General features: G+C 34.3%; 1 protein-coding gene across 6 annotated transcripts in view; it reads left to right on the top strand.

Moving 5' to 3' along the window:
* Positions 1-24,768, top strand: part of SCFD1 (sec1 family domain containing 1) — a 138,724-nt gene that overhangs the window by 14,846 nt on the left and 99,110 nt on the right. For all 6 annotated transcript variants that reach the window (XR_014242310.1, XR_014242311.1, XR_014242312.1 and 3 more), the window contains exons 5-10: positions 10,302-10,424; positions 11,693-11,780; positions 16,222-16,311; positions 18,433-18,488; positions 19,630-19,715; positions 22,058-22,157. Coding sequence is in view for 2 of the 6 variants with exons in the window: in XM_082384117.1 (XP_082240243.1) it covers positions 10,302-10,424; positions 11,693-11,780; positions 16,222-16,311; positions 18,433-18,488; positions 19,630-19,715; positions 22,058-22,157 (543 nt within the window). In the remaining 4 variants the exon portion in view is untranslated. The remainder of the gene's footprint in view (positions 1-10,301; positions 10,425-11,692; positions 11,781-16,221; positions 16,312-18,432; positions 18,489-19,629; positions 19,716-22,057; positions 22,158-24,768) is intronic.

The following is a 24,768-nucleotide window of genomic DNA, read 5'->3' as shown; positions in this document are numbered from 1 at the left end:
ATCAGAAATTTCCTTAACCCAATTTCCCACTTCGATTTTTGAGACTATCTTTGAATTTTAAATAGACTGAAAGATTTAAAATTTTTTGGCTGAGGAAACATTATTTTGATTGAGACTGAGTCTGGCTTTAAAAAACAGAAAACCTAACTATATGAGCTTTTAAAAATAAGGTTTTATTTTTCTAAGATAATAGAAAGTCTGAATAGGAAGTCCAGCTTGGTATAGCAGCTCTTTTAAGTAATCAAAGATCCAGGCCCCTTCTGTCTTTTTGAGCTGTCATCTTTAGTTTGTTGTTTTTCACTGTCTTGCTCCTTGCTTCACGGATGCAAGATGGCAGCTGCAACTTTAGACATCACAATATATGTTCAAGGCAAGAAGAAGGGAGAAATTAACTATGCCATCCCTGACTGTTGATTTTGGTCAGGAAAGCTAAGCTTTCCCAGAAGCTCCCAGAAGACTTTCATTTATGTCTCACTGGATAGAATTAGCATCAAGGGAGGCCACAAAAGTTAATATTTAGATGAGTGTATTGTCACCCCCAAATAAAATCTGTATTCTTTTAGCAAGGAAGAAGGGGAAAATAGATATTGGATAGGTAGCTAACGGTGTCTGCTGTAAGTCACAAGCATCTTTACTTGTTATTGACCGTTGAATCAAATTACTTTGTTTGTTAGTGAAGGTCACAAATTTTGTGTCCTATAGAGCTAATAATGCCCAGCTTTCTCTTTTACCCTGCATAAACCCAACTATGCCATTTTTAAAAGAAGTACGATTTACCAATCCCTTCTTCTTTCCTTGTTTTAAAACATCTTTATTGACATATAATTTACATACCATACAATTTACCCAAAGCAGTTCATTGGTTTTTAGTATATTCGCACAGGTGTGCAGCCATCACCATAATGAATTAAAGAACATTTTCATCACCTTAACTATTACATCCCCAACCCCTGAACCCCCATCCCTAAGGTACTATTTGTTTCTGTATATTTGCCTGTTCAGCCTATTACATATGAATGGAATCATATACATGGTCTGTTGTATCTGGCTTCTTTCTCTTAGCATAATGTTTTCAAAATTCATCCATACTGTAGATGTTATCAGTACTTCTTTCCTTTTTATTGCTGAATCATATTCCATTGTATGGATATACCAAATTTTGTTTATCCATTTATCATTTGGGTTGTTTCCACCTTTTGGCTGTTGTAAGTAATGCTACTATAAACATTTGTGTACAAGTTTCTGTGTAGGCATATGTTTTCATTTCTCCTGTGTGCATGAACACCTAGGAATGGAATTGCTACGTCAAATGGTAACACCATGGTTAACCTTTTGAGGAATTGCCAGACTATTTTCTGAGGTGGTTGCATCATTTTCTATTCCCTCCAGCAGTGTTTGAGTGTTCCAGTTCCCCCAGATCCTCGCTAGTACTTCTTATTATCTGACATTTTGATTGTAGTCATCCTACTGGGTGTAAAATGGTATCTCGCTGTGGTTTTGATTTGCATTTCCCTGATGACTAGTGATATTAAGCATCTTTTCATGTGTTTATTGGCAGTTTGTATCTTTGGAGAAATGTCAATTCAGATCCCTTGTCCAGTTTTAAATTGGGTTGTCTTTTTATTGTTGTTAGAGTACTTTATATATTTTGAATACTGGACCTTTATCAAGTGTATTATTTGCAGATGTTTTCTCCCATCCTGTGGGTTATCTTTTCACTTTCTTAATAGTATCCTGTGGAGCACAAAAATTTTTAATTGTGGTTTTAAACTTAATTTCATTTTTTCTTTAGTTGCCTGTGCTTTTGGTGTCATATTTAAGAAACCATTGCCAGCTCATAATTGCTACTGAACTTGCGGTATTGAAAATACAAATAAATGTGTATTTCTTAGAAAAAGAAAAAGAAACCATTGCCAAATCTCTGTTTTGTTTGAAGATTTTTATAGTTTTGGGGCTTGTATTTAGGTATTTCATACTTTTTGAGTTAATTTTTATATGTGCTATAAGGTAGGTATCCAACTTCATTCTTTTGCATGTGGCTATCCAGTTCTCCCAGCATCCTTTTTTGAAGAGACTGTTCTTTCCCCAATAAAGTCTTGGCAGCCTTGTCAGAAATTAATTAAAAATAGATAAATTGGTTTATTTCTGGACTGTCAGTTCTTTTCCATTGATTTCTGTGTCTGTCCTTATGCCAGTACCACCCTGTCTTGATTAGTCTTGCTTTGTGGCAAGTTTTTTATTTTTTTGTTTTTGTTTTTTTTAGTGTGAGAGAAAACAGATGGAAATAGAAAATCAGAGGTTAAGAAATAACCCTATACTCTTAAACTTGAATTGGAAATATCAGTATGAACTCATGATATATTATCTCCTTAAAAAAAAAAAAAAAAGGATTTCCTTACTCTGCCCACTGAAAAAGCATAGAAACAGTGACAAACCCATTAACAGTGCACATGCTAGCACATAGACTGCTGTTGACCTGAGACAAAAACACTGCCAAATATTTCTCCAGCAAAGATGGGTTTATTCAGTATTAGCAGAGAATTGCAATTTGGGGTCTGCAACCATGCCAAACCACATGCAAGTCCCGGCATGGCGAAGGAAGGAGAGCACATATATAGAGAGGAAAAGGACTTGTCAAAAAGCACCTGGCCAGTAAGATGGGTACCTCAGAGTTCTAGAGGAGTTCCCCAGGTAAGGATAACCTTTTCTAAAAAGACTTTAGCCAAAAAAGAGGTAGTCTGTCTTCAAGGAAAGTCGTCAGTCCGGTGTGAAAATATACAGACCATAACTAAAACAAAGAGCTCATGGCTTTGCATTGGCTGAGTCCTTGCCAGGAAAGGAGTCTGTCTTCTTCCTGTTAGGTTCTATCATCACACGGTGTGAGAGCTCCCCCTTCTGGTCTCCCAACTCTATTTAATTGAGATTTTTGTTTATTAACTTATTACATTTTCCTTTTTTTAAATTTAATTTAATTAATTTATTTTTTATACAGCAGGTTCTTATTAGTTATGTATTTTATACATATTAGTGTATATATGTCAATTCCAATCTCCCAATTCATCCCACCAGCACCACCCCCCACCCCACCCCCACTTGCCCCGCTTGGTGTCCAAAAGTTCTCTACATCTGTGTCTCTTATTTCTGCCTTGCAAACCGAATCATCTGTACCATTTTTCTAGATACCACATACATGCGTTAATGTACGATATTTGTTTTTCTCTTTCTGGCTTACTTCACTCTATATGATGGTCTATAGGTCCATCCAAGTCTCTACAAATGACCCAATTTCGTTCCTTTATATGGCTGAGTAATATTCCATTGTATATATGTACCACATCTGCTTTATCCATTCGTCTGTCAATGGACATTTAGGTTGCTTCCAAGACCTGGGTATTGTAAATAGTGCTGCAGTGAACATTGGGGTGCATGTGTCTTTTTGAATTACGGTTTTCTCTGGGTATATGCCCAGTAGTGGGATTGCTGGGTCATATGGTAATTCTGTTTTTAGTTTTTTAAGGCTGTTCTCCATAGTGGCTGTATCAGTTTACATTCCCGCCAACAGTGCAAGAGGGTTCCCTTTTCTCCATACCCTCTCCAGCATTTGTTGTTTGTAGATTTTCTAATGATGCCCATTCTAAACAGTGTGAGGTGATACCTCATTGTAGTTTTGCTTTGCACTTCTCTAATAATTAGTGATGTTGCACAGCTTTTCATGTGCCTGTGGCCATCTGTATGTCTTCTTTGGAGAATTGTCTATTTAGGTCTTCTGCCCATTTTTTGATTGGGTGGTTTGTTTTTTTCATATTGAGCTGCCTGAGCTGTTTATATATTTTAGAGATTAATCCTTTGTCCATTGATTCATTTGCAAATATTTTCTCCCATTCTGAGGGCTGTCTTTTTGTCTTGTTTATGGTTTCCTTTGCTGTGCAAAAGCTTTGAAGTTTCATTGGGTCCCATTTGTTTATTTTTGTTTTTATTTCCATTACTCTAAGAGATGGATCAAAAAAGATCTTGCTGTGATTTATGTCAAAGAGTGTTCCTCCTATGGTTTCTTCTAAGAGTTTTATAGTGTCCTGTCTTACATTTAGGTCTCTAATCCATTTTGAGTTTATTTTTGTGTATAGTGTTAGGGAATGTTCTAATTTCATTCTTTTATATGTAGCTGTCCAGTTTTCCCAGCACCACTTATTGACGAGACTGTCTTGTCTCCATTGTATATCCTTGCCTCCTTTGTCATAGATTAGTTGACCATAGGTGTGTGGGTTTATCTCTGGGCTTTCTATCTTGTTCCATTGATCTATGTTTCTGTTTTTGTGCCAGTACCATATTGTCTTGATTACTGTAGTTTTGTAGTATAGTCTGACATCAGGGAGTCTGATTCCTCCAGTTCCATATTTTTCCCTCCAGAGTGCTTTGGCTATTCAGGGTCGTTTGTGTCTCCATAGAAATTTTAAGACTTTTTGTTCTAGTTCTGTAAAAAATGCCATTGGTAAATTGATAGGGATTGCATTGAATCTGTAGATTACTCTGGGTAGTATAGCAATTTTCACAATATTGATTCTTCCAATCCAAGAATGTGGTATATCTGTCCATCTGTTGGTATCATCTTTAATTTCTTTCATCAGTGTCTTATAGTTTTCTGCATACAGGTCTTTTGTCTCCCTAGGTAAGTTTATTCCTAGGTATTTTATTTTTTTTGTTGCAATGGTAAATGGGAGTGTTTTGGTAATTTCTCTTTCAGATTTTGCATCATTAGTGTATAGGAATGCAAGAGATTTCTGTGCATTAATTTTGTATCCTGCAACTTTACCGAATTTATTGATTAGCTCTAGTAGTTTTCTGGTGACATCTTTAGGATTCTGTATGTATAGTATCATGCCATCTGCAAACAGTGACAGTTTTACTTCTTCTTTTCCAATTTGTGTTCCTTTTATTTCTTTTTCTTCTCTGATTGCTGTGGCTAGGACTTCCAAAACTATGTTGAATAATAGTGGTGAGAGTGGACATCCTTGTCTTGTTCCTGATCTTAGAGGAAATGCTTTCAGTGTTTCACCATTGAGAATGATATTTGCTGTGGGTTTGTCATATATGGCCTTTATTATGTTGAGGTAGGTTCCCTCTAAGCCCATTTTCTGGAGAGTTTTTATCATAAATTGGTGTTGAATTTTATCAAAAGGTTTTTCTGCATCTATTGAGATGATCATATGCTTTTTATTCTGCAATTTGTTTATATGGTTTATCACATTGATTGATTTACATATATTGAAGAATCCTTCCATCCCTGGGATAAATCCCACTTGATCATGGTGTATGATCCTTTTAATGTGTTGTTGGATTCTGTTTGCTAGCATTTTGTTGAGGATTTTTGCGTCTATATTCATCAGTGATATTGGTCTGTAATTTTCTTTTTTTGTAGTATCTCTGTCTGGTTTTGGTATCAGGGTGATGGTGGCCTCATAGAATGAGTTTGGGAATATTCCTTCCTTCGCAATTTTTGGAAGAGTTTGAGAAGGATGGCTGTTAGCTCTTTAAATGATTGATAGAATTCACCTGTGAAGCCATCTGGTCCTGGGCTTTTGTTTTGTTGGATGATTTTTAATCACAGTTTCAATTTCATTACTTGTGATTGGTCTGTTCATATTTTCTATTTCTTCCTGCTTTGGTCTTGGAAGGTTGTACCTTTCTAAGAATTTGTCCATTTCTTCCAGGTTGTCCATTTTATTGTAATAGAGTTGCTTGTAGTAGTCTCTTTGGATGCTTTGTATTTCTGCAGTATCTGTTACCTTTTCCTTTTTCATTTCTAATTTTATTGATTTGAGTCCTCTCCCTCTTTTTCTTGATGAGTCTGGCTAATGGTTTATCAATTTTGTTTATCTTCTCAAAGAACAATCTTTTAGTTTTATTGATCTTTGCTATTGTTTTCTCTGTTTCTATTCCATTTATTTCTGCTCTGATCTTTATGATTTCTTTCCTTCTGCTAACTTTGGGTTTTGTTTGTTCTTCTTTCTCTAGTTCCTTTAGGTGAAAGGTTAGGTTGTTTATTTGAGATTTTTCTTGTTTCTTGAGGTAGGCTTGTATAGCTATAAACTTCCCTCTTAGAACTGCTCTTGCTGCATCCCATAGGTTTTGGATCGTTGCGTTTTCATTGTCATTTGTCCCTAGGTATTTTTTGATTTCCTCTTTGATTTCTTCAGTGATCTCTTGATTATTTAGTAACATATTGTTTAGCGTCCATGTGTTTGTGTTTTTTACTTTTTTTCCCCTGTATTTCATTTCTCATCTCATAGTGTTGTGGTCAGAAAAGATGCTTGATATGATTTCAATTTTCTTAAATTTACTGAGGCTTGATTTGTGACCCAAGATGTGATCTGTCCTGGAGAATATTCCATGTGCACTTGAGAAGAAAGTGTAAACTGCTGTTTTTGGATGGAATGTCCTTTAAATATCAATTAAATCTATCTGGTCTATTATGTCATTTAAAACTTGTTTTTCCGTATTAATTTTCTGTTTGGTTGATCTGACCATTGGTGTAAGTGAGGTATTAACGTCCCCCACTATTATTGTGTTACAGTCAATTTCCTCTTTTATAGCTGTTAGCAGTTATGCATTGAGCTGTTGCCTTATGTATTGAGGTGCTCCTTTGTTGGGTGCATATATATTTTTAATTGTTATATCTTCTTCTTGGATCGATCCCTTGATCATTATGTAGTGTCTTTCTTTGCTTCTTGTAATAGTCTTTATTTTAAAGTCTATTTTATCTGATATGAGTATTGCCACTCCAGCTTTCTTTTGATTTCCATTTGAATGGAATATCTTTTTCCATCCCCTCACTTTCAGTCTGTATCTGTCCCTAGATCTGAAGTGGGTCTCTTGTAGACAGCATATATATGGGTCTTGTTTTTGTATCCATTCAGCAAGCCTGTGTGTTTTGGTTTGGAACATTTAATCCATTCACGTTTAAGGTAATTATCGATATGTATGTTCCTATTACCATTTTCTTAACTGTTTTGGGTTTGTTTTTGTAGGTCCTTGTCTTTTCTTGTGTTTCCCACTTAGAGAAGTTCCTTTAGCATTTGTTGAAGAGCTTGGTTGGTGGTGCTGGATTCTCTTAGCTTTTGCTTGTCTGTAAAGCTTTTGATTTCTCCATCGAATCTGAATGAGATCCTTGCCGGATAGCACAGTCTTGGTCGTAGGTCCTTCCCTTTCATCACTTTAAGTATATCATGCCACTCCCTTCTGGCTTATAGAGTTTCTGCTGAGAAATCAGCTGTTAACCTTATGGGAGTTCCCTTGTATGTTATTTGTCATTTTTCCCTTGCTGCTTTCAATAATTTTTCTTTGTCTTTAATTTTTGCCAATTTGATTACTGTGTGTCTCGGCATGTTTCTCCTTGGGTTTATCCTGCCTGGAACTCTCTGTGCTTCCTGGAGTTGGGTAGCTATTTCCTTTCCCATGTTAGGGAAGTTTTCAACTATAATCTCTTCAGATATTTTCTCGGGTCCTTTCTCTCTCTCTTCTCCTTCTTGGACCCCTATAATGCGAAAGTTGTTGCATTTAATGTTGTCCCAGAGCTCTCTTAGGCTGTCTTCATTTCTTTTCATTCTTTTTTCTTTATTCTCTTCTGCAGCAGTGAATTCCACTATTCTGTCCTCCAGATCACTTATCCGTTCTTCTGCCTCAGTTATTCTGCTATTGATTCCTTCCAGTGTAGTTTTCATTTCAGTTATTGTATTGTTCATCTCTGTTTGTTCTTTAATTCTTCTAGGTATTTGTTAAACATTTCTTGCATCTTCTCGATCTTTGCCTTCATTCTTTTTCCGAGATCCTGGATCATCTTCACTATCATTATTCTGAATTCTTTTTCTGGCAGGTTGCCTATCTCCACTTCATTTAGTTGTTTTTCTGGGGTTTTATCTTGTTCCTTCATCTGGTGCATAGCGCTCTGCCTTTTCATCTTGTCTATCTTTCTGTGAAAGTGGTTTTTGTTCCACAGGCTGCAAGATTGTAGTTCTTCTTGCTTCTGCTGTCTGCCCTCTGGTGGATGTCGCTATCTAAGAGGCTTGTGCAAGTTTCCTGATGGGAGCGACTGGTGGTGGGTAGAGCTGACCTTTGTTCTGGTGGGCAGAGCTCAGTAAAACTTTAATCCGCTTGACTGCAGATGGGTGCGGCTGGGTTCCCTCCCTGTTGGTTTTTTGGCCTGAGGCAAGCCAACACTGGAGCCTACCTGGGCTCTTTGGTGGGGCTAATGGCGGACTCTGGGAGGGCTCATGCCATGGAGTACTTCCCAGAACTTCTGCTGCCAGTGTCCTTGTCCCCATGGTGAGCCACAGCCACCGCCCGCCTCTGCAGGAGACCCTTCAACACTAGCAGGTAGGTCTGGTTCAGTCTCCCCTGTGGTCACTGCTCCTTCCCCTGGGTCCTGATGCACACACTACTTTGTGTGTGCCCTCCAAGATTTGAGTCTCTGTTTCCCCCAGTCCTGTCAAAGTCCTTCAATCAAATCCCACTAGCCTTCAAAGTCTGATTCTCTAGGAATTCCTCCTCCTGTTGCCGGACCCCCAGGTTGGGAACCTGATGTGGGTCTCAGAACCTTCACTCCAGTGGGTGGACTTCTGTGGTATAAGTGTTCTCCAGTCTGTGAGTCACCCACCCAGCAAGTATGGGATTTGATTTTACTGTGATTGTGCCCTCCTATTGTTCCATTGTGGCTTCTCCTTTGTCTTTGGATGTGGGGCATCTTTTTTGGTGAGTTCCAGTGTCTTCCTGTTGATGATTGTCAGCCATCTTAACAATATTAAATTTTCTGATCTGTGAGCATGGGATATCTTTCTATTTATTTCAATCTTTTAATAATATTTTATACTGTGCAGAATGTAAGTTTTGTACTTCTTTTGCTGAATTTATTCCTTTGTATCTTTTTAATGCTATTGTGAATGGAATCGTTTTCTTAATTTCATTTTTAGTGTTGCTCATTGCAAGTGTGTAAATACCCAGTTGACTTTTATGTATTGATTTTACATTCTGCAACATTGCTCAACTTCTTTTGAAATGTCTCCCTCATTCTTTGATCACTTCCTTACTTTTTTCCATAATAAAATATTCCAGTCTCATCTTGTACTTTCTCTGTCCGACCCCAAGTTTCAGCCATTTGTCTAAGGAGCCCTGGTTGCTTTTTGTGGAGAATGGTGTTTAGAAATCAGTGTCTGAGCATTAGGTACTCATTGCTGCTAGGATGTCACAGTTCTTGGGTCCTCTCAATGGACAGAGCTGAGAAATACATGTATATCAATATTTATACCAATATTTAATGCTATAAATCTTCCTGCTTATCTCTCTATTTAGACAGATAGATAACCTCTGAAATTGTTTCAATTCAGAAATACAGGATTCATTCTAGCTTTTCCTTCTCCCTTTAAAAATTTATAATTTCTTTTGCTGACAGTGAGAAACATGGCTCCCAACATCCTCAACATAATTACTTATTTATCAATTCTCAATTCCTTAACCAATCTCCCAGTCTTTGTTGAACCACTGCTCTGCTCAGCCACCTTCCTCACACAGGCTCCAGACCCTCAGGTTTTCACATTTCAGCATCTTTGAAATCATATGTATCTTAAAATTGATGGTGTGTTACAGAATTTTATTGGCAGCATTCATTCTTCCTTAGTGCTACATAAAACAGCAGTGCCTGTTATAATGACATTATCTTAGATTTGAAGAAATATGCTTATTTAGATATTTAGTTGCCTAGAGTTTAAGAATCTAAGTAAATTTGATTTAAGAATTAACATAAGTTTAAATGACACTGTTTTTGGGTGATTGAGAAGGAATAGTTCTAGAATTGGTCATTAGAATTATAACATGTCTGTGTACAGTGAAGGAAATATTTGTTGTATCATCACATGACTAGAAACAGTAGAAGGTAGTGTCTGCCAATTATAATAAGCATTTAAGCTATATAAGAGAGCCACTTCTGGATTTTTTTTAAGAAGAATACAAGTATGGTAATTCAAAGCAGTTTTGTATACTACTGTAATGAATAGGATTTTATTGATAATATAATTATAGTATCATAACTTTAATTATGAAAATACATGTCAGTTATATCTGGTAATCAAGTAACCAGTACCTCTTCATAACTTTATTCTCCTGAGATACTTTTTTTGTATCATTTGTATAACCTGTCTTGTAAATATGCATATTATCCTCTAAAACCTTGCTCTTATTGTATCTAAAAGATTTGCATTGGTCATCATCCTTTATACTATCCTATAAGAATGAAGTATTCATTGTATTCATAGGATCTTCGCAATCAACTCTATGAATCATATTATTTAAATTTTATTTCTGCTATTTCAAGAAGTAAACTGGAAGATATTGCAAATGCAGCATTAGCAGCTAGTGCAGTAACACAAGTAGCCAAGGTAAGAGGTTTTGGTTGGCTGATAACATTTTGTTAATGTAAAATTTAGTAATATTCTGAAACCTATAAATCAACATTGGTGTCTAATTTACAAAGGACTGGAACAACCTAAGGAATATTTAGACCCAATACTTCTAGAAAGAGTTCTGATAGTGTAAATTATCTTCAACTTGAACTAGGCAAAATAAACCAAACTAAAGGAACTTATTACTTAATTAATTTGAAAGACATAAATAAAAAGCTGAATCAATTTTTGTTTTGGGCTGGGATTTGTATAATTTTTTTAGCTGAGCTTAGAAATAGTTTGACAGTTGTGTTGTCACAAATTATACCCAAAATATTTTGACATTGTTTTATCAGTGATCACTATAGTCACCATACTATCTTCAGATATTTTGTTAGTTAGGAGAGAGTATCCAAGGGGGCTATATTGCATATTATAAGAAAGAAGGCCAGCAATTCTATATCATAGTCACTTTTAGTCATGTTCGGCTTAATTATAAATAAATCTGTAAAATATTTTCTTGGTTGTAGCCCTGTTTTGCCCTTTGTTTCTTGAATTTGGACAAGATATAACTGAAAATTCTACAGAATGATATAGGGCGAATAAAAGACTAAACAACCATGCATTTAATTCCCATTCTTTCATACTAATAGATTTTTCATTCTTAGATAGTCCACTAACTACTTCTGATTAGTTTTTAAGGCTTGTGTCTTATTATTCTTTCTCTTCCAAAATTTATCATTAGTTTTACATGAAATAATAGGAACAGTTTTCGATTTAACTACATTTAACATATCTCAGATAGTTTTCTTCATTTTTCTCCTGATTTACACTTCTAAAGAACTAGTGTAACTTTTCCCCACCTATAAATATAGTTCACAGTGTAAAAACAGTTACTATGACTTTCTTAGAGAAGTATGATTAAAATGAATATAAAAATTATAATTGTGGTGTTTCTTCATATTTGATATCCATTCCCATCCCAACCACAATTTGCTTTAAAATTTTATATCTTCTTAAATTTTGTTTTCAGAAACTGTTACTCTCCTTGATAATTTATTGCCCAGAGTCTTGTTTTTTTTATTGCTTTTTAATGTTAATTTCTCATTCTTGCCCAATTAGGCAATCTACATGCTACATGGTATAATTTTTAGTTATTGAATATAATTATAATTTTTTTCATTTTATCATTAGTAGATTAAATCAAACTAAATGTGCATTCAATATTGTAAAATTGATTTGAAAACCTTTTCTTTTGTTTCTAGGTTTTCGATCAGTATCTCAATTTTATTACTTTGGAAGATGATATGTTTGTATTATGTAATCAAAATAAGGAGCTTGTTTCATATCGTGGTATGTAAAAATAGGAATTTTATAATTCATTGTTAACAAAATGAACAGTGTACTGTAAAAAAACAATAGTAAACATGTTTAGTGCACTCCAAAACCAGCTTTGTTTACAGTACATGAAGAAAACAAGTCTCAGACTGAGTTCTGTCACATGTAGACAACACTTACTAAATCTGTTTTGTAAGCTCAGTGAAGGACCAATTATCTGACCTTTTAGTTACCCCACAGCAACTTGCATGAATGGTTCACTCATGGTGAGTAAGACAGTATTTTAGTAGTAAGATTCAGTTAATCTTTTAGTACTTTGACCCTTGGACAAGAACAAGTTTACTTTGCTTCTCTGTGCTTTAGTTTCCAAATCTGTAAAACGGGAATAATAATACTATCTACCTCAGAGTTTTTATGGGAGTTAAATGCATTAGTGTATGTAAAATGCTTGGAAAAGTTACTGGCATATCGTAAGTACTCAGAAAAGGTTGGTTAATGTTGCTATTTGTCAAGATCAGACAACAACAAAGAGTCAGCAGCTACTAATGTCCTATTATGGAATGAAGTATTGATGTAAGTACCATTCTCAAATATAGGTTGTTAGACACCCTTGATTCTTACACCCTGTTCATGCAGTGGTAGGATTGAGTATTGGTATTTGATCAAATGCTATCTAACCACCTCTGAAGTTTGTATTCCCAGCTTTGATTAACTGACCATTCCTTGGATGTAGATTAAACTTAACAGACGCACACGCATACACACAGTTAACAGACACACATGCATACACACACACACATGCACGCACGCACACGGACACCCACACCATGTTTTATTGTCTATGCTGATTCTTTTTCTTCGTAAAAACACTTAACATGAGATCTACCCTCTTAACATTTTTAAGTATATAATACAGTATTGTTGATTTAGGTACAATGTTGTATGGCAGATCTCTAGAACTTATTCATCTTGCCTAGCTGAAACTTTGTGCCCATTGATTAGTTATGTCAAATATTTTAAAGAAAATTGCAGACTATAGAAGATGTGATTAGCCAATTCATAGAAATAATTATTAATTTGATACCTAAGGATTGAGATGTTTGGGGATGACTAGAGTTTCAGAGGTTCTAAAGTAGGGGCCTCCCATGGGGGCATTTGGAAATGTGCAAGGACATTTTTGATTGTCACAATTAGCACTAGCATTTAGTGAGCAGGGACTAGGGATGCTAAATCTTCTGCAGTGTGTAAACCATACTCACACAGAAAATTGTTCTGCTCAAAATGCTAGTGGTATCCTATCATAACACACTGGACCAGGTGGTAAGCTCCCAAGAGAAGAGAGCATGAATCTTTTGGTTTCACTGAGCTCCATAGTATGCCTTCTTGTTGAAATTAAGCAACATCTCTAAATGGGTGTAAGTATTTGCTGAATTGCCCATGTAAGAGATTTTTGACACTACTCTAGTTATTTACAGAAGTCTATTTACATTTAACTGACCTTTAACTTAATTAGCTACTTAAGTTCCATGTTTAAAACCTAGTTTCCCTTAAGCCTTTAAGCTAAACTTGTAAATTTTGTTTATAAATCTGTTTATTTGAAAACAAGCACCTTTACTTTTTCTTTGATTAACTCAGATTGAACTGACTAAATTCTAATCAGTCTCATTTAACAAACTTAGTCAACAAACTTAGTTTGTTAAATTTCCTTAAACAGTTTAAGTTGCATTTATAAATTCAGCCTATTAATTTTTTAATTATTTGTTTTTTAATTGATGTATAGTCGATGTACAATATTATGTAAGTTACAGGTGTATAATATAGTGATTCACAATTTTTAAAGGTTGTATTCCATTTATAGTTATTATAAAATATTGGCTGTATTCCCTATGCTGTACAATGTATTCTTGTAGCTTATTTTATACATAATAATTTGCACCTCTTAATCCCTACCCCTAAATTGCCCCCCCTTCCCTCTCCCCACTGGTAACCACTTATTTGTTATCTGCAGCTGTGAGTCTGCTTCTTTTCTGTTACATTCACTAGTTTGTTGCATTTTTTAGATTCCACTTATAAGTGATACCATGCAGTATTTGTCTTTCTGTCTGACTTATTTCACTTAACATAATACTCTCCAAGTCCATCCATGTTGCTGCAAACAGCAAAATTTCATGATTTTTTATGGCTGAGTAGTTTTAAGTACTTCAAACACCAGACCAGGCAACTTTATAAATCTAACAAACAAAATCTGCCCCAATGTTTAAATAATTATTAAAAATAATTAAATTTATAGGGAGTCTAAATTCATTAAACATTCAAGTGTTTATAAATTTGTTTTCTTATATCTCTCAACTTAAAAATCACAAGTCTGAAATTAATAATTATTGAATTAAAAGTATAAATTTAGTTTATTAATTTTAAAGTATAATCACATGCATAATCACCCAGATTCTCAGTAGTATAATTATAATTATTGGGCTAATAATTATTATATTAATAATATAATTATTAATTATTATAATATTACAATTATAATATAATTATAATCTATATAATAGATTGCCCTATACACATTTTACAATATAAGCTCATTTACTCCTCAGAATAACTTAATGAAGTAGGAATTAATATTATTTCTGTTTTCTAGATGAAAAAACTGAGGCACAGATACTAAGTAACTTGATAAGGAAATGGCAAAACCGGGTTACTAAATCCAGGCACTCACTCCAGAGTTAGTGCTCTTAATTATTATGTAATTATGTGGCAAATCCTCTCAAACATTACAAGTGCTTTAATTAATAATCTAAAACAGATTATTCAAAACATAAATCAACCATATTGATATCATGGATTCAATTTTTATCACCTGTTTTCCACGGATTGGGAATTTATCCAATAAAGGACGCAGACTTGTCACCTTAGTTAGACTTAGGCTAATGTCTCAGACCAAGTTGTTGTTGAAAGTGAGTTGAAGTTAGTGATGGACAGTGTTTTGACTGTTGAGGTCAGTTGTTTCAGAGGTGTGGGACTGAAGGGTATGAACCTGAAGGATGGAGGCTTCATATAGATTTTACCTGAACCAGTGACTGGCAGAATGAGCTGAGTATTTCACTGGATTGGTATCCCCTGAATTTACATAATTCACGTTGTATCTTTATGCCATTTCTGTCATCTGATTTGGATAGATGGCAGTCTGCAACACTGAATAGCAGCACGTTTCCTCATCCAGATTATGGTTAAAGTCTTTGTTATTTTTATGTTCTCTGCATGTACCATACTTTCTTTGAACACTCTGATGTATCCAGTTGGATTCTGATTTCCTCTTATGCTGATCACAAGTTGTATTGAATTTTATATTTGTTTTCACATTCAAGATGCTGGGAAATTAAACATATTATATAGATAATATTTTAGTCCATTCAGTCTTTTAACAAATAGTTACTGAGCACCTACTTGTCAGACACTGAGCCTAGGTACTCTGAGAGATAGGAAGATGAATAAGGCAAGGTCTTTGACTGTCAAGGAAAGTCTTCACAGCGATGTTTCTTAAAGTGTAGCCCCAACAACCTGTTTTTCAAATGTGGAAGCCATCGCGTAGTAGAGCAGCCAGGATAGCAAAGTCACTGGTTGTCAACCTAGTGAGTAGGCTTGCCACCTTTCCGTTTATTCTTCCCTCCTGGCTAGGGACCATTATTACTCTTACCTTTTAAAAACATTTGACATGTTGCTTCTTAAAGTTCCAAGAAAGAAATGGGACAGAAAAGAAAAAAACGTGTAGCCGCAAGTATCACCTGAGGTGTTTGTCAGAATTGTAGATTACCTAGAATTATCCCAAATCTATTGAATTGAATCCCTGAGGGAAAGGGCTAAGAATCTTTCATTTTTAATAGCTTCCAGAGAAACTTCTTTCTCTTCTCTCCTATTCTTAGAATGATTCTTCTATCCACTGAAGTTTGAGAACCACTTAAGTACAGTCTAGTAGATCAGAAAAGAAATTTATATAATTTGTTATAATACAAAGAAAATGTATGTGATGTTGGTCTTGCCGTAGTTGATTTATTGATACATTGTCCTTTTCTGGCAGTATTTGGATAGTAAGATCAGTAGTTTCTTGAGGCCATTTAATGTTTGTGAATAAAATTATGGAAGACGATATTTATTTTCCTATTTGCTCTGGCAAAAATTTTGTATAATTTATGTGGTGGGTTTTTTCTTCTTATTACTGCTCTAATATTGATACTACTCATTACTACTACTGATATTGAGGTGGTATTTTTTTTGAAGTATTATAATTTTTGTGGATACTTCTTCACTTAAAATTTAAAGCATAAAAATTTTTACTTCTTTAACTATTACAAATATTATCAAACTGAATATTGATAGGTGTTGAGTAATAATTTTAACAAAAATAAGGGGTAAATTTTGGTCGCTTTCTTCTCCTTTATCTATGTCATTTTAGCCATTAACAGACCAGATATCACAGACACGGAAATGGAAACTGTTATGGACACTATTGTTGACAGCCTCTTTTGCTTTTTTGTTACACTGGGTAAGTTTTCAAACCTTTGTTTATTTCTTGAAAGTAAATTAATTATTTAACAGCTCATTTTAACCTGTTACACTGCAATATGATCCCTTATTATCTATCTAGATCTCTACAGTCCCTCTCTCCAGAGTTGAGATAAAATATACATTCTGTACTATATAAAACCACAATTCTTCTAATAATTTGATGAAGTTAGCATTTAGCAGCTCTCTTGAGTTGTCGCCTTAGATGTCTTTGGTAATTGTAACCTCCTAATATATTGTTTGAATGTTTGCTGGTGGCTTCACCTATGTGCCTGATAATTTTCTTTTAATATTTCATTTTGAAAAATTTCAAATGCACTTCTAATTGGAGAGATATATGCCTGGTAAGTATTAAGGCAAACTCCCAAGGCTCCAGAAAACATTAAATTTACGTAAAACACTTATCCAACATATTCTCAAAATTTTAAACATTTCTTTGGAGTATCTAAATTTACTTACAGCTACATTGTGTTTAGTGTCTAATGTATGATTTTATTCGTTACTATTAATAATGGATATGTTTAGAAATCCTCTAATTGCAATTTTAATTTTGCAGACACTGAAAACTTTTCAGTTAAAATGATCCTCACACTACATTAATAAAATTTCTCTCTTTTTCACAAATGAGAAAATTGAGAGATACATGCATAGTTTAGGATATAGACAAAAGCTTGAGGAGAATTTGCATACAGATTTCACAGGTCCCTCCTTTCAGGGATTTTTCCCTTTAATTTCCAGCCCTGAACTCCAGGCTTTGATTTCCCAGCTCAGTGAGTCGTCTGTTTTCTGCTTGAGCTCTTTCTCCTCTGTGCCATGCAAACTGGAAAGTACCCTCAAGAGGAAAGCTGGTTAAAAGTGTCTCTCATTGTTCAAGTATTTCTCTTCTTTCAAGAGTTTTACCCTCCTCCACTTTCTGCTTGCTCTCGATTGCTCTCAGTACCTTCAAATGGAGTTGTTGGGTCTTTTTTTGTTTGTTAAAGAACGCACATGTATAACACTTTTAGTCATTAAACAGACATAATTAATCTTTCTATTTTTGCACACAGTCTCCAGAATTTTGCTGAATGCTAGGGTTATTGTGGACATTAAGGTTATTTTTGCTTGATGATAACTATATTTTCAAGGTTAAGGTAGATTGAAAAAGAAGTGTACAGACCACTGAAGTATTAGAGCCACTTTTATTATGTAGAGTATCAGAAAGTGATTTTTCTCAAAGGAAAAGTTGAAATTACTGCCAACCTGATATAGAAAGATATCAACAGTAAATTAAGTGGAAAAAAAGCAAATTTAAGGATGGTATGCAAAGTATCCTATTTTTGTTTTTTATGCACTCCACACACACACTTATTTAGACTATATGTAGAATATAACCTGGAAACATTCATATCTAATTCTTAATGGGGATTATTTTGGGGTGCTTGAATCAAGAGGATTAACTTTATACATTTCTAATATTATTTGGATTTTCTTAGGACAGACATGTATAGCTTGCCATCAGAAGAAAACAAAGTTTTAAAAAATGTACTAATATTTCACGTTTTTACTTTTACAACTGACTGAGCATGCTTTGTATAGAATCTAAAATGTAAGAATTTCAGCATATAAATATTACAATGTTCTTTGTTTTATGAGATTTTCAGTGCAGTTTGATTTTTTTTCTCATTTTAGGATTTCAGCCTCCAATAAAACTTGGAATAATAGAGAGAAATTTAGAAGTCTAAAATGAGTTGATTTGATAATAAATTGAGACCAACTTTTAGGAGCATTTTACATTATGCAAAGAATGTGTTTTCTATTGATATTATCTTTTAAATTAGTCAGAGTGCTGATTTAGTCAGTCCATTGAAAAAATATCGTCACACTGATTTACCCACACAATATAAAAACCATGTTTTTCTGACTCCCTCATGTTGTCTTTATAAATGGTAAGGTCTATTTCTGAAACCTTGCTTTTATTCTCAAGATTATAAATCCTTTTATGTTTGTAGCCTGAAATTGTATATATCTATTGTATGTTATTATTTGATGCTGATGTATTTTATAAGTATCCATTTTAATTATTAAGAACTGAAATCATTGCTAACATCTGTTGTTAAAATAGGTGCTGTCCCTATAATCAGATGTTCAAGAGGAACAGCAGCAGAAATGGTAGCAGTGGTGAGTTCATGCAAATATCCATTGGGGATAAATAATGTGTCAGTTGTTTTCCCTAAATACCTCAAGTATTTTTGTTAATATTAAGTATATATACTAATACAGTTGTTATGGGTTATATATTAAGTGCCAAAGGCAAATATTTTTATTTTATAACATTGGGATTCCACCAAAAATAAAAAGTAATCATTGTGATCATGTGATGAAGTAAAATGATTTATTCCAATGTGAATGTGCTATTCCAGCCCTGTTTCTTTTTTACTCAAATAAATATTCCTCATTTAGCTTTGTCTCTCTAAGTAGTATTTTACACTTATTTGATTCCCCAAATCATTTAATATTTAACTTCATTTAGCAAACATTTATTAACAATTATAATCATTTTTAACATGATGAAGTGTATTTTGCTCTCCCAAAATACTGGAGTAGAACATTCTGTGTAAAATGAGCATTCAAGAATTTGCTTTAAAGATTGAAAAATAATATATTAGAGAAATTACAGAGTTACTGAAAAGAAGGTAAATGGTATGGAAAGATGGAGGAAGATACACTAACATTTTTGAGTTTTAGTAGCCCAAATGAATCATTGACAGATGGAAGGCTAGTTTCTTTCACATATTCCATTTCTATTCTGGAGCCTCTTGTAACCACCACTATTGAGATAGCTTCCTCGGTGCAGCAAGTTATGCTTTGGGAGAGAGTGTGGGTTATTACTGCAAAACGTTTCCCATACCTAAAGTAAAAATAGTCAACAAAAGTGATTATTAGTGAAATCAGGTCTGAGTCACAATAGAAAAAGCATTGGTCTTTTCAAGTCCAAGTTAGGATAATATTGAATAGTAAAGAAGCTAAAATGTGAGAATTGCTGTTTTGTAAAGGAATTCTAAATTTCTTAGTTCCAAAATTAAGAATACCTTGTGTATTACCAACTGTTCTTCAAGAGTTAATGTAGCACAGGGAACTCTACTCAATATTCTGTGATAGCCTATATAAGAAAAGAATCTAAAAAAAAGATGAATATATGTATATGTATAACTGAATCACTTTGCTGTACACCTGAAACTAACACAACATTGTAAATCAACTATGCTCCAATAAAATTAAATATTTTTAGAAAAAGTTAATGTAAAATTTCGTTTTTCAGAAACTAGATAAGAAACTTCGGGAAAATCTGAGAGATGCAAGAAACAGTCTTTTTACAGGTGACACACTTGGAGCTGGCCAGTTCAGGTATTATGTTAGTTAATACACCTTATATGCTTGAAAATGAAACATTTTTAGAGTTTTTTGGGTTGTTTTTCCTTGTCTGGTAGAATACCCTTATACTGGAAAGTCTAGATCAGGGTTTTGATTCAAATCGTTCTTAAAAATACAAATGGAATATTTTATTTAATTTAACTTCTTTTGTTAGAATTTTCTGTTTTTCATTTTTATCATCTGTAGGATAAATTTTTCTGTTTATACGGCTTTTGAAGTGAGAAGCCACTTCCTTTTAATTATCATTAAGTCTCTTGGTAATGAAAAAAAGTAAGTTGAATAACTTGTGATGCCTATGTCTATTTCTACCTGTCTATTAACTGGTTTCCATTTTTACATTAAAATACTGGCAAAGTATTTTTGTCTTTGTTACCATGTCTAGCATGAGTAGATAATGCCAAAGTTACTGACTGCTCAATTATTATTGAATAGAAATATTTTTTTCAAACTGTCCATTATAGTGTATTTAACTTTTGTTTATTAAAAATAATGGACAGTTTTGGGGGGAGGAAGTAAAGAAACCCACACCAATGGCTGAAAATTATTTCAAGGGGAATAGACAGTATTTTGGAAAATTAATTATTATCCCTAGTTTTAGGTGAATTAATAAGTAAAGCCTGTGAAAATAAACTGATACTCAGTATAACTGCCTTCCAGGAATTATACTCTTATGGTAACCTTTCATAGACTTCATTTTAAGTCAACTTGATGGCTCTTACAGTTTTATATACTATTCCTATAATTTGCAGTTGATACTAACATTGTGTTTCAATTGTTTGTTCAACTGTTTGACCTCCCATGTTACTTTAAACTGTTTTGCAATTTCATTGCTGGTCTAAATATTCTTCTAAATAATGATATTTCTTATTAAGTAGAGCAGAGACATCAAATTCTCATCTGATTTTTTTTTCAACAGAAGCAACCACTATGTCATACCTTACTGAACAGTTTCTTTTTTATTGTGCTCTGGTATAAGCCTTAGAAACCAATATAAAGGCACTGTTTTATTTAGATAAATTTTTTTTAGTGTATTCACATAATCATAATATAGTTGTCTTACTTTTAGTTTGTTGTATGCATTTCTAAATTACTTGAATTAGGGGTCAGCAACCTTGTCAGACTATTTATTGTTAAATGTATTTGAATCCAATTGTAGGCTAATGATTCTCAACGAGAATTTGGTAATGTCTAGAGACATGTCAGTCGTCACAACTGGTTAGTTGCTACTGGAATCTAGTGGGGTGCATTATGGGATGCTGCTACACATCCTACACTGCACAGGACAACTCCCCATAATAAGAAATTATCCAGCCACAAATGTCAGTAGTGCTGAGTTAAGAAACCCTGCCGTAGGCTATCCTCCCTGCCCTCCACCTAGCTCTGGAATAATAAACGATAGTAGGTGGTGGTAAGGGTGCCACTCCTACCTTTTTATCGCCAAGTCTTATAATTAATGCAGTTGGGAGTTCACTGTCTTACACCCAGTAGGGTGTAATGAGTTACTGAAATTGTCAGAGGTCTTTCAGGAGAAAATACATATAGTAAATAAAATCAGATAGCAATGCCTATTGAAAATTGACGTGTACTCTTGATACAGTAGTGCCTCTAAAGCGAAATCTCTATGCCTTTTGGAGACACATGGTAACCAGATGACTTTGTGCCTCAATTTGCTTTAAATGTAGTTTATTTCATATCTAAATGATAGTGATGGAGTTAAACAATATATGACGTGTCTGGTAAGTGAGTAATTATATAATTAGTTACTGTTATAGTATAATGTTTTAGTTTCATATCTTATAATGGGATAGGGTTTTGTGAGCCTCTTCTCTTGAGTCTGCTTTTTTGAATTTGTGTTTTCAGGAAAAAATTGGAATTTGTAATTTATGAAACTGTTGAACATTTGTATAAATTCGTAAGATCCTACTCTCTGTAATTGTTTTCCCTGAACCTGACAAAGGGTTTTCTTTTTTTCCTTTTATTCAAAAATGTAAAACATAAATCTGAGCAAAAGGAACTTATTCTTACTTTGATAACTATAAAAATTATTCTGTAGAAGTATTTGTATAGATTTTTTCCTTTAAGAAAGTTCCCTAAGTAAGACTTATAATCTAGCATTATACACAGGCTCTAGGTAGTACAAAACATTGCTTTACTTGATTGTACTAGAAAATTTTTTAGAAAGCAAAGTATTATGGAATGTCAATATTAGTATACTTATTGTTCATATGAAAATGACATATACTGAAAGTAGTAGAAGAATGTAGATGTATACACAGGTATTAAGAGTTACATAATTTTTTTTAATATATTTACAGCTTCCAAAGGCCTTTATTAGTCCTTGTTGACAGAAACATAGATTTGGCAACTCCTTTACACCATACTTGGACATATCAAGCCTTGGTGCATGACGTACTGGTAAGAGGCTAAATATTACCACTTTTTGCTAGAATGTAGTAACATTCAATGGTCTTAATTTAAAATTAACATCATGGCTACAGAAATACAGATGAGAAGGATGGAGCTGACAAATAGAAACAAAAAAGGTGATGGAATTTGGTATCACTAGATGTGGATGCTGGAGAATAGTGAAGCCTTGAGGTTTAAAGTTCCAAATTTATGGTCTTTAAATTACAGGATAAATCAGTGGTATTGTTGGAATGATGGGGAACAAAAGAATGGAGGAAAATGAGTGGCAGGGTTTTTTTTTAATTTTTCATACTGAGTAAGTAAATAAATTTGTTCTCCTTGGGAGAAAAGATGTAATTTCTCCTTTTTTTCCTGGGAATCTGTTAAGCCTCATTTTATGGTAAAAATAAATAGTATTTTTTATATTACATCATACGTTTTTTGAAGTAATTCCACATAGGTAATTTCATGCTTAAAACTAAAATCTGTTTTATCCATGCATATATTGATCTACTAAACATTGTAAATAGCATGTGATATACACAGATAAATAAAAACAGCCCCAATCTTCAAAGATAATGGAAAGAAAAGATGTATACAAATAATTTCTGTATAAGACACTATGTAAAAGGGCCAGAATGGTCCCCATTTGTAAGATAGAAAAATTCAGACACAGAAGTTAAAGGATATGAACCTAAATTACTGGCTTTGCCAAGACCAGCACTCTAATTTACTAAATCCTAGCCCAAGCCTCTAGGGATTATAGTATATAATAGCATCATTATTGCAAAGATTGCCTGAAATGTCATACAGAAAGGAAATGAAAGACATGCAATAGATGGTTTTGGTTTAATGGTTTATTTCTTTAAAACACAGACTCTAACTGTAAAGTATTTCTTTTAATAAATCAGATTTTAGGATTACTGATGGAAATTGGCAGTTCTGCACACTTCTCTATCCTAGAGTCCTCTGCGATTCTGGACTCAAGGATAAGTGTCAATGATAGTAGTCAACTCTGATTCAGTAGAGAGAGTGAGAAGAATCAAAGGGACACTGGATCCAACCCTGAGTAACAGAACATGGAAAGTAGTTTTCATAGGTCAATAAGAGGCTGAAGGACCACTATTGGAGTGCCTACTCTTTTTTTTTTTTTTTAATTTATTTATTTATTTATTTATTTTTGGCTGTGTTGGGTCTTCGTTTCTGTGCGAGGGCTTTCTCTAGTTGTGGCAAGCGGGCGCCACTCTTCATTGCCGTGCACGGGCCTCTCACTATCGTGGGCTCTCTTGTTGGGAGCACAGGCTCCAGACGCACAGGCTCAGTAGTTGTGGCTCACGGGCCTAGTCGCTCCGCGGCATGTGCGATCCTCCCAGACCAGGGCTCGAAGCCGTGTCCCCTGCATTGGCAGGCAGACTTTCAACCACTGCGCCACCAGGGAAGCCCTGGAGTGCCTACTCTTTGACAGAACATTCTAGACCCTGGTTTTAGCAATAAATAAAGCAAATGAAAATATTCCTTTCTTCCTGTATCTTACATTCTAGTAGGAGGGACAGGCAATGAATAAAATAAAATACATAATATTTCCTAAGGTGAAAAATACTCTCGAGAAAAGTAAAGTTAAGTAATGATGAACAGGATTGCAGTTTTTTGTTTTCTTTTTAACATCTTTATTAGAGTATAATTGCTTTACAATGGTGCGTTAGTTTCTGCTTTATAACAAAGTGAATCAGTTATACATATGTTCCCATATCTCTTCCCTCTTGCGTCTCCCTCCCTCCCACCCTCCCTATCCCACCCATCTAGGTGGTCACAAAGCACTGAGCTGATCTCACTGTGCTATGCGGCTGCTTCCCACTAGCTATCTATTTTACGTTTGATAGTGTATATGTCCATGCCACTCTCTCACTTTGTCCCAGCTTACCCTTCCCCCTCCACATATCCTCAAGTCCATTCTCTAGTGGGTCTGTGTCTTTATTCCTGTCTTGCCCCTAGGTTCTTCATGACATTTTTTTTCTTTTTTTTTTCTTTTCCTTTAGATTCCATATATATGTGTTAGCATATGGTATTTATTTTTCTCTTTCTGACTTACTTCACTCTGTATGACAGACTCTAGGTCCATCCACCTCACTACAAATACCTCAATTTCGTTTCTTTTTATGGCTGAGAAATATTCCATTGTATATATGTGCCACATCTTCTTTATCCATTCATCTGTTGATGGACACTTAGGTTGCTTCCATGTCCTGGCTATTGTAAATAGAGCTGCAATGAACATTTTGGTACATGACTCTTTCTGAATTATGGTTTTCTCAGGGTATATGCCCAGTAGTGGGATTACTGGGTCATATGGTTGTTCTATTTTTAGTTTTTTAAGGAACCTCCATACTGTTCTCCATAGTGGCTGTATCAATTTACATTCCCACCAACAGTGCAAGAGTGTTCCCTTTCCTCCACACCCTCTCCAGCATTTATTGTTTCTAGATTTCTTGATGATGGCCATTCTGACCAGTGTGAGATGATATCTCATTGTAGTTTTGATTTGCATTTCTCTAATGATTAATGATGTTGAGCATTTTTTCATGTGTTTGTTGGCAATCTGTATATGTTCTTTGGAGAAATG

This window comes from Balaenoptera borealis (assembly GCF_965194805.1).
Source record: "Balaenoptera borealis genome assembly, chromosome: 3".
In the NCBI taxonomy this organism is placed as follows: Eukaryota; Metazoa; Chordata; class Mammalia; order Artiodactyla; family Balaenopteridae; genus Balaenoptera; species Balaenoptera borealis.
Note: the sequence above shows the minus strand (reverse complement) of the source record. Positions and strands in the feature narration are given on the sequence as shown.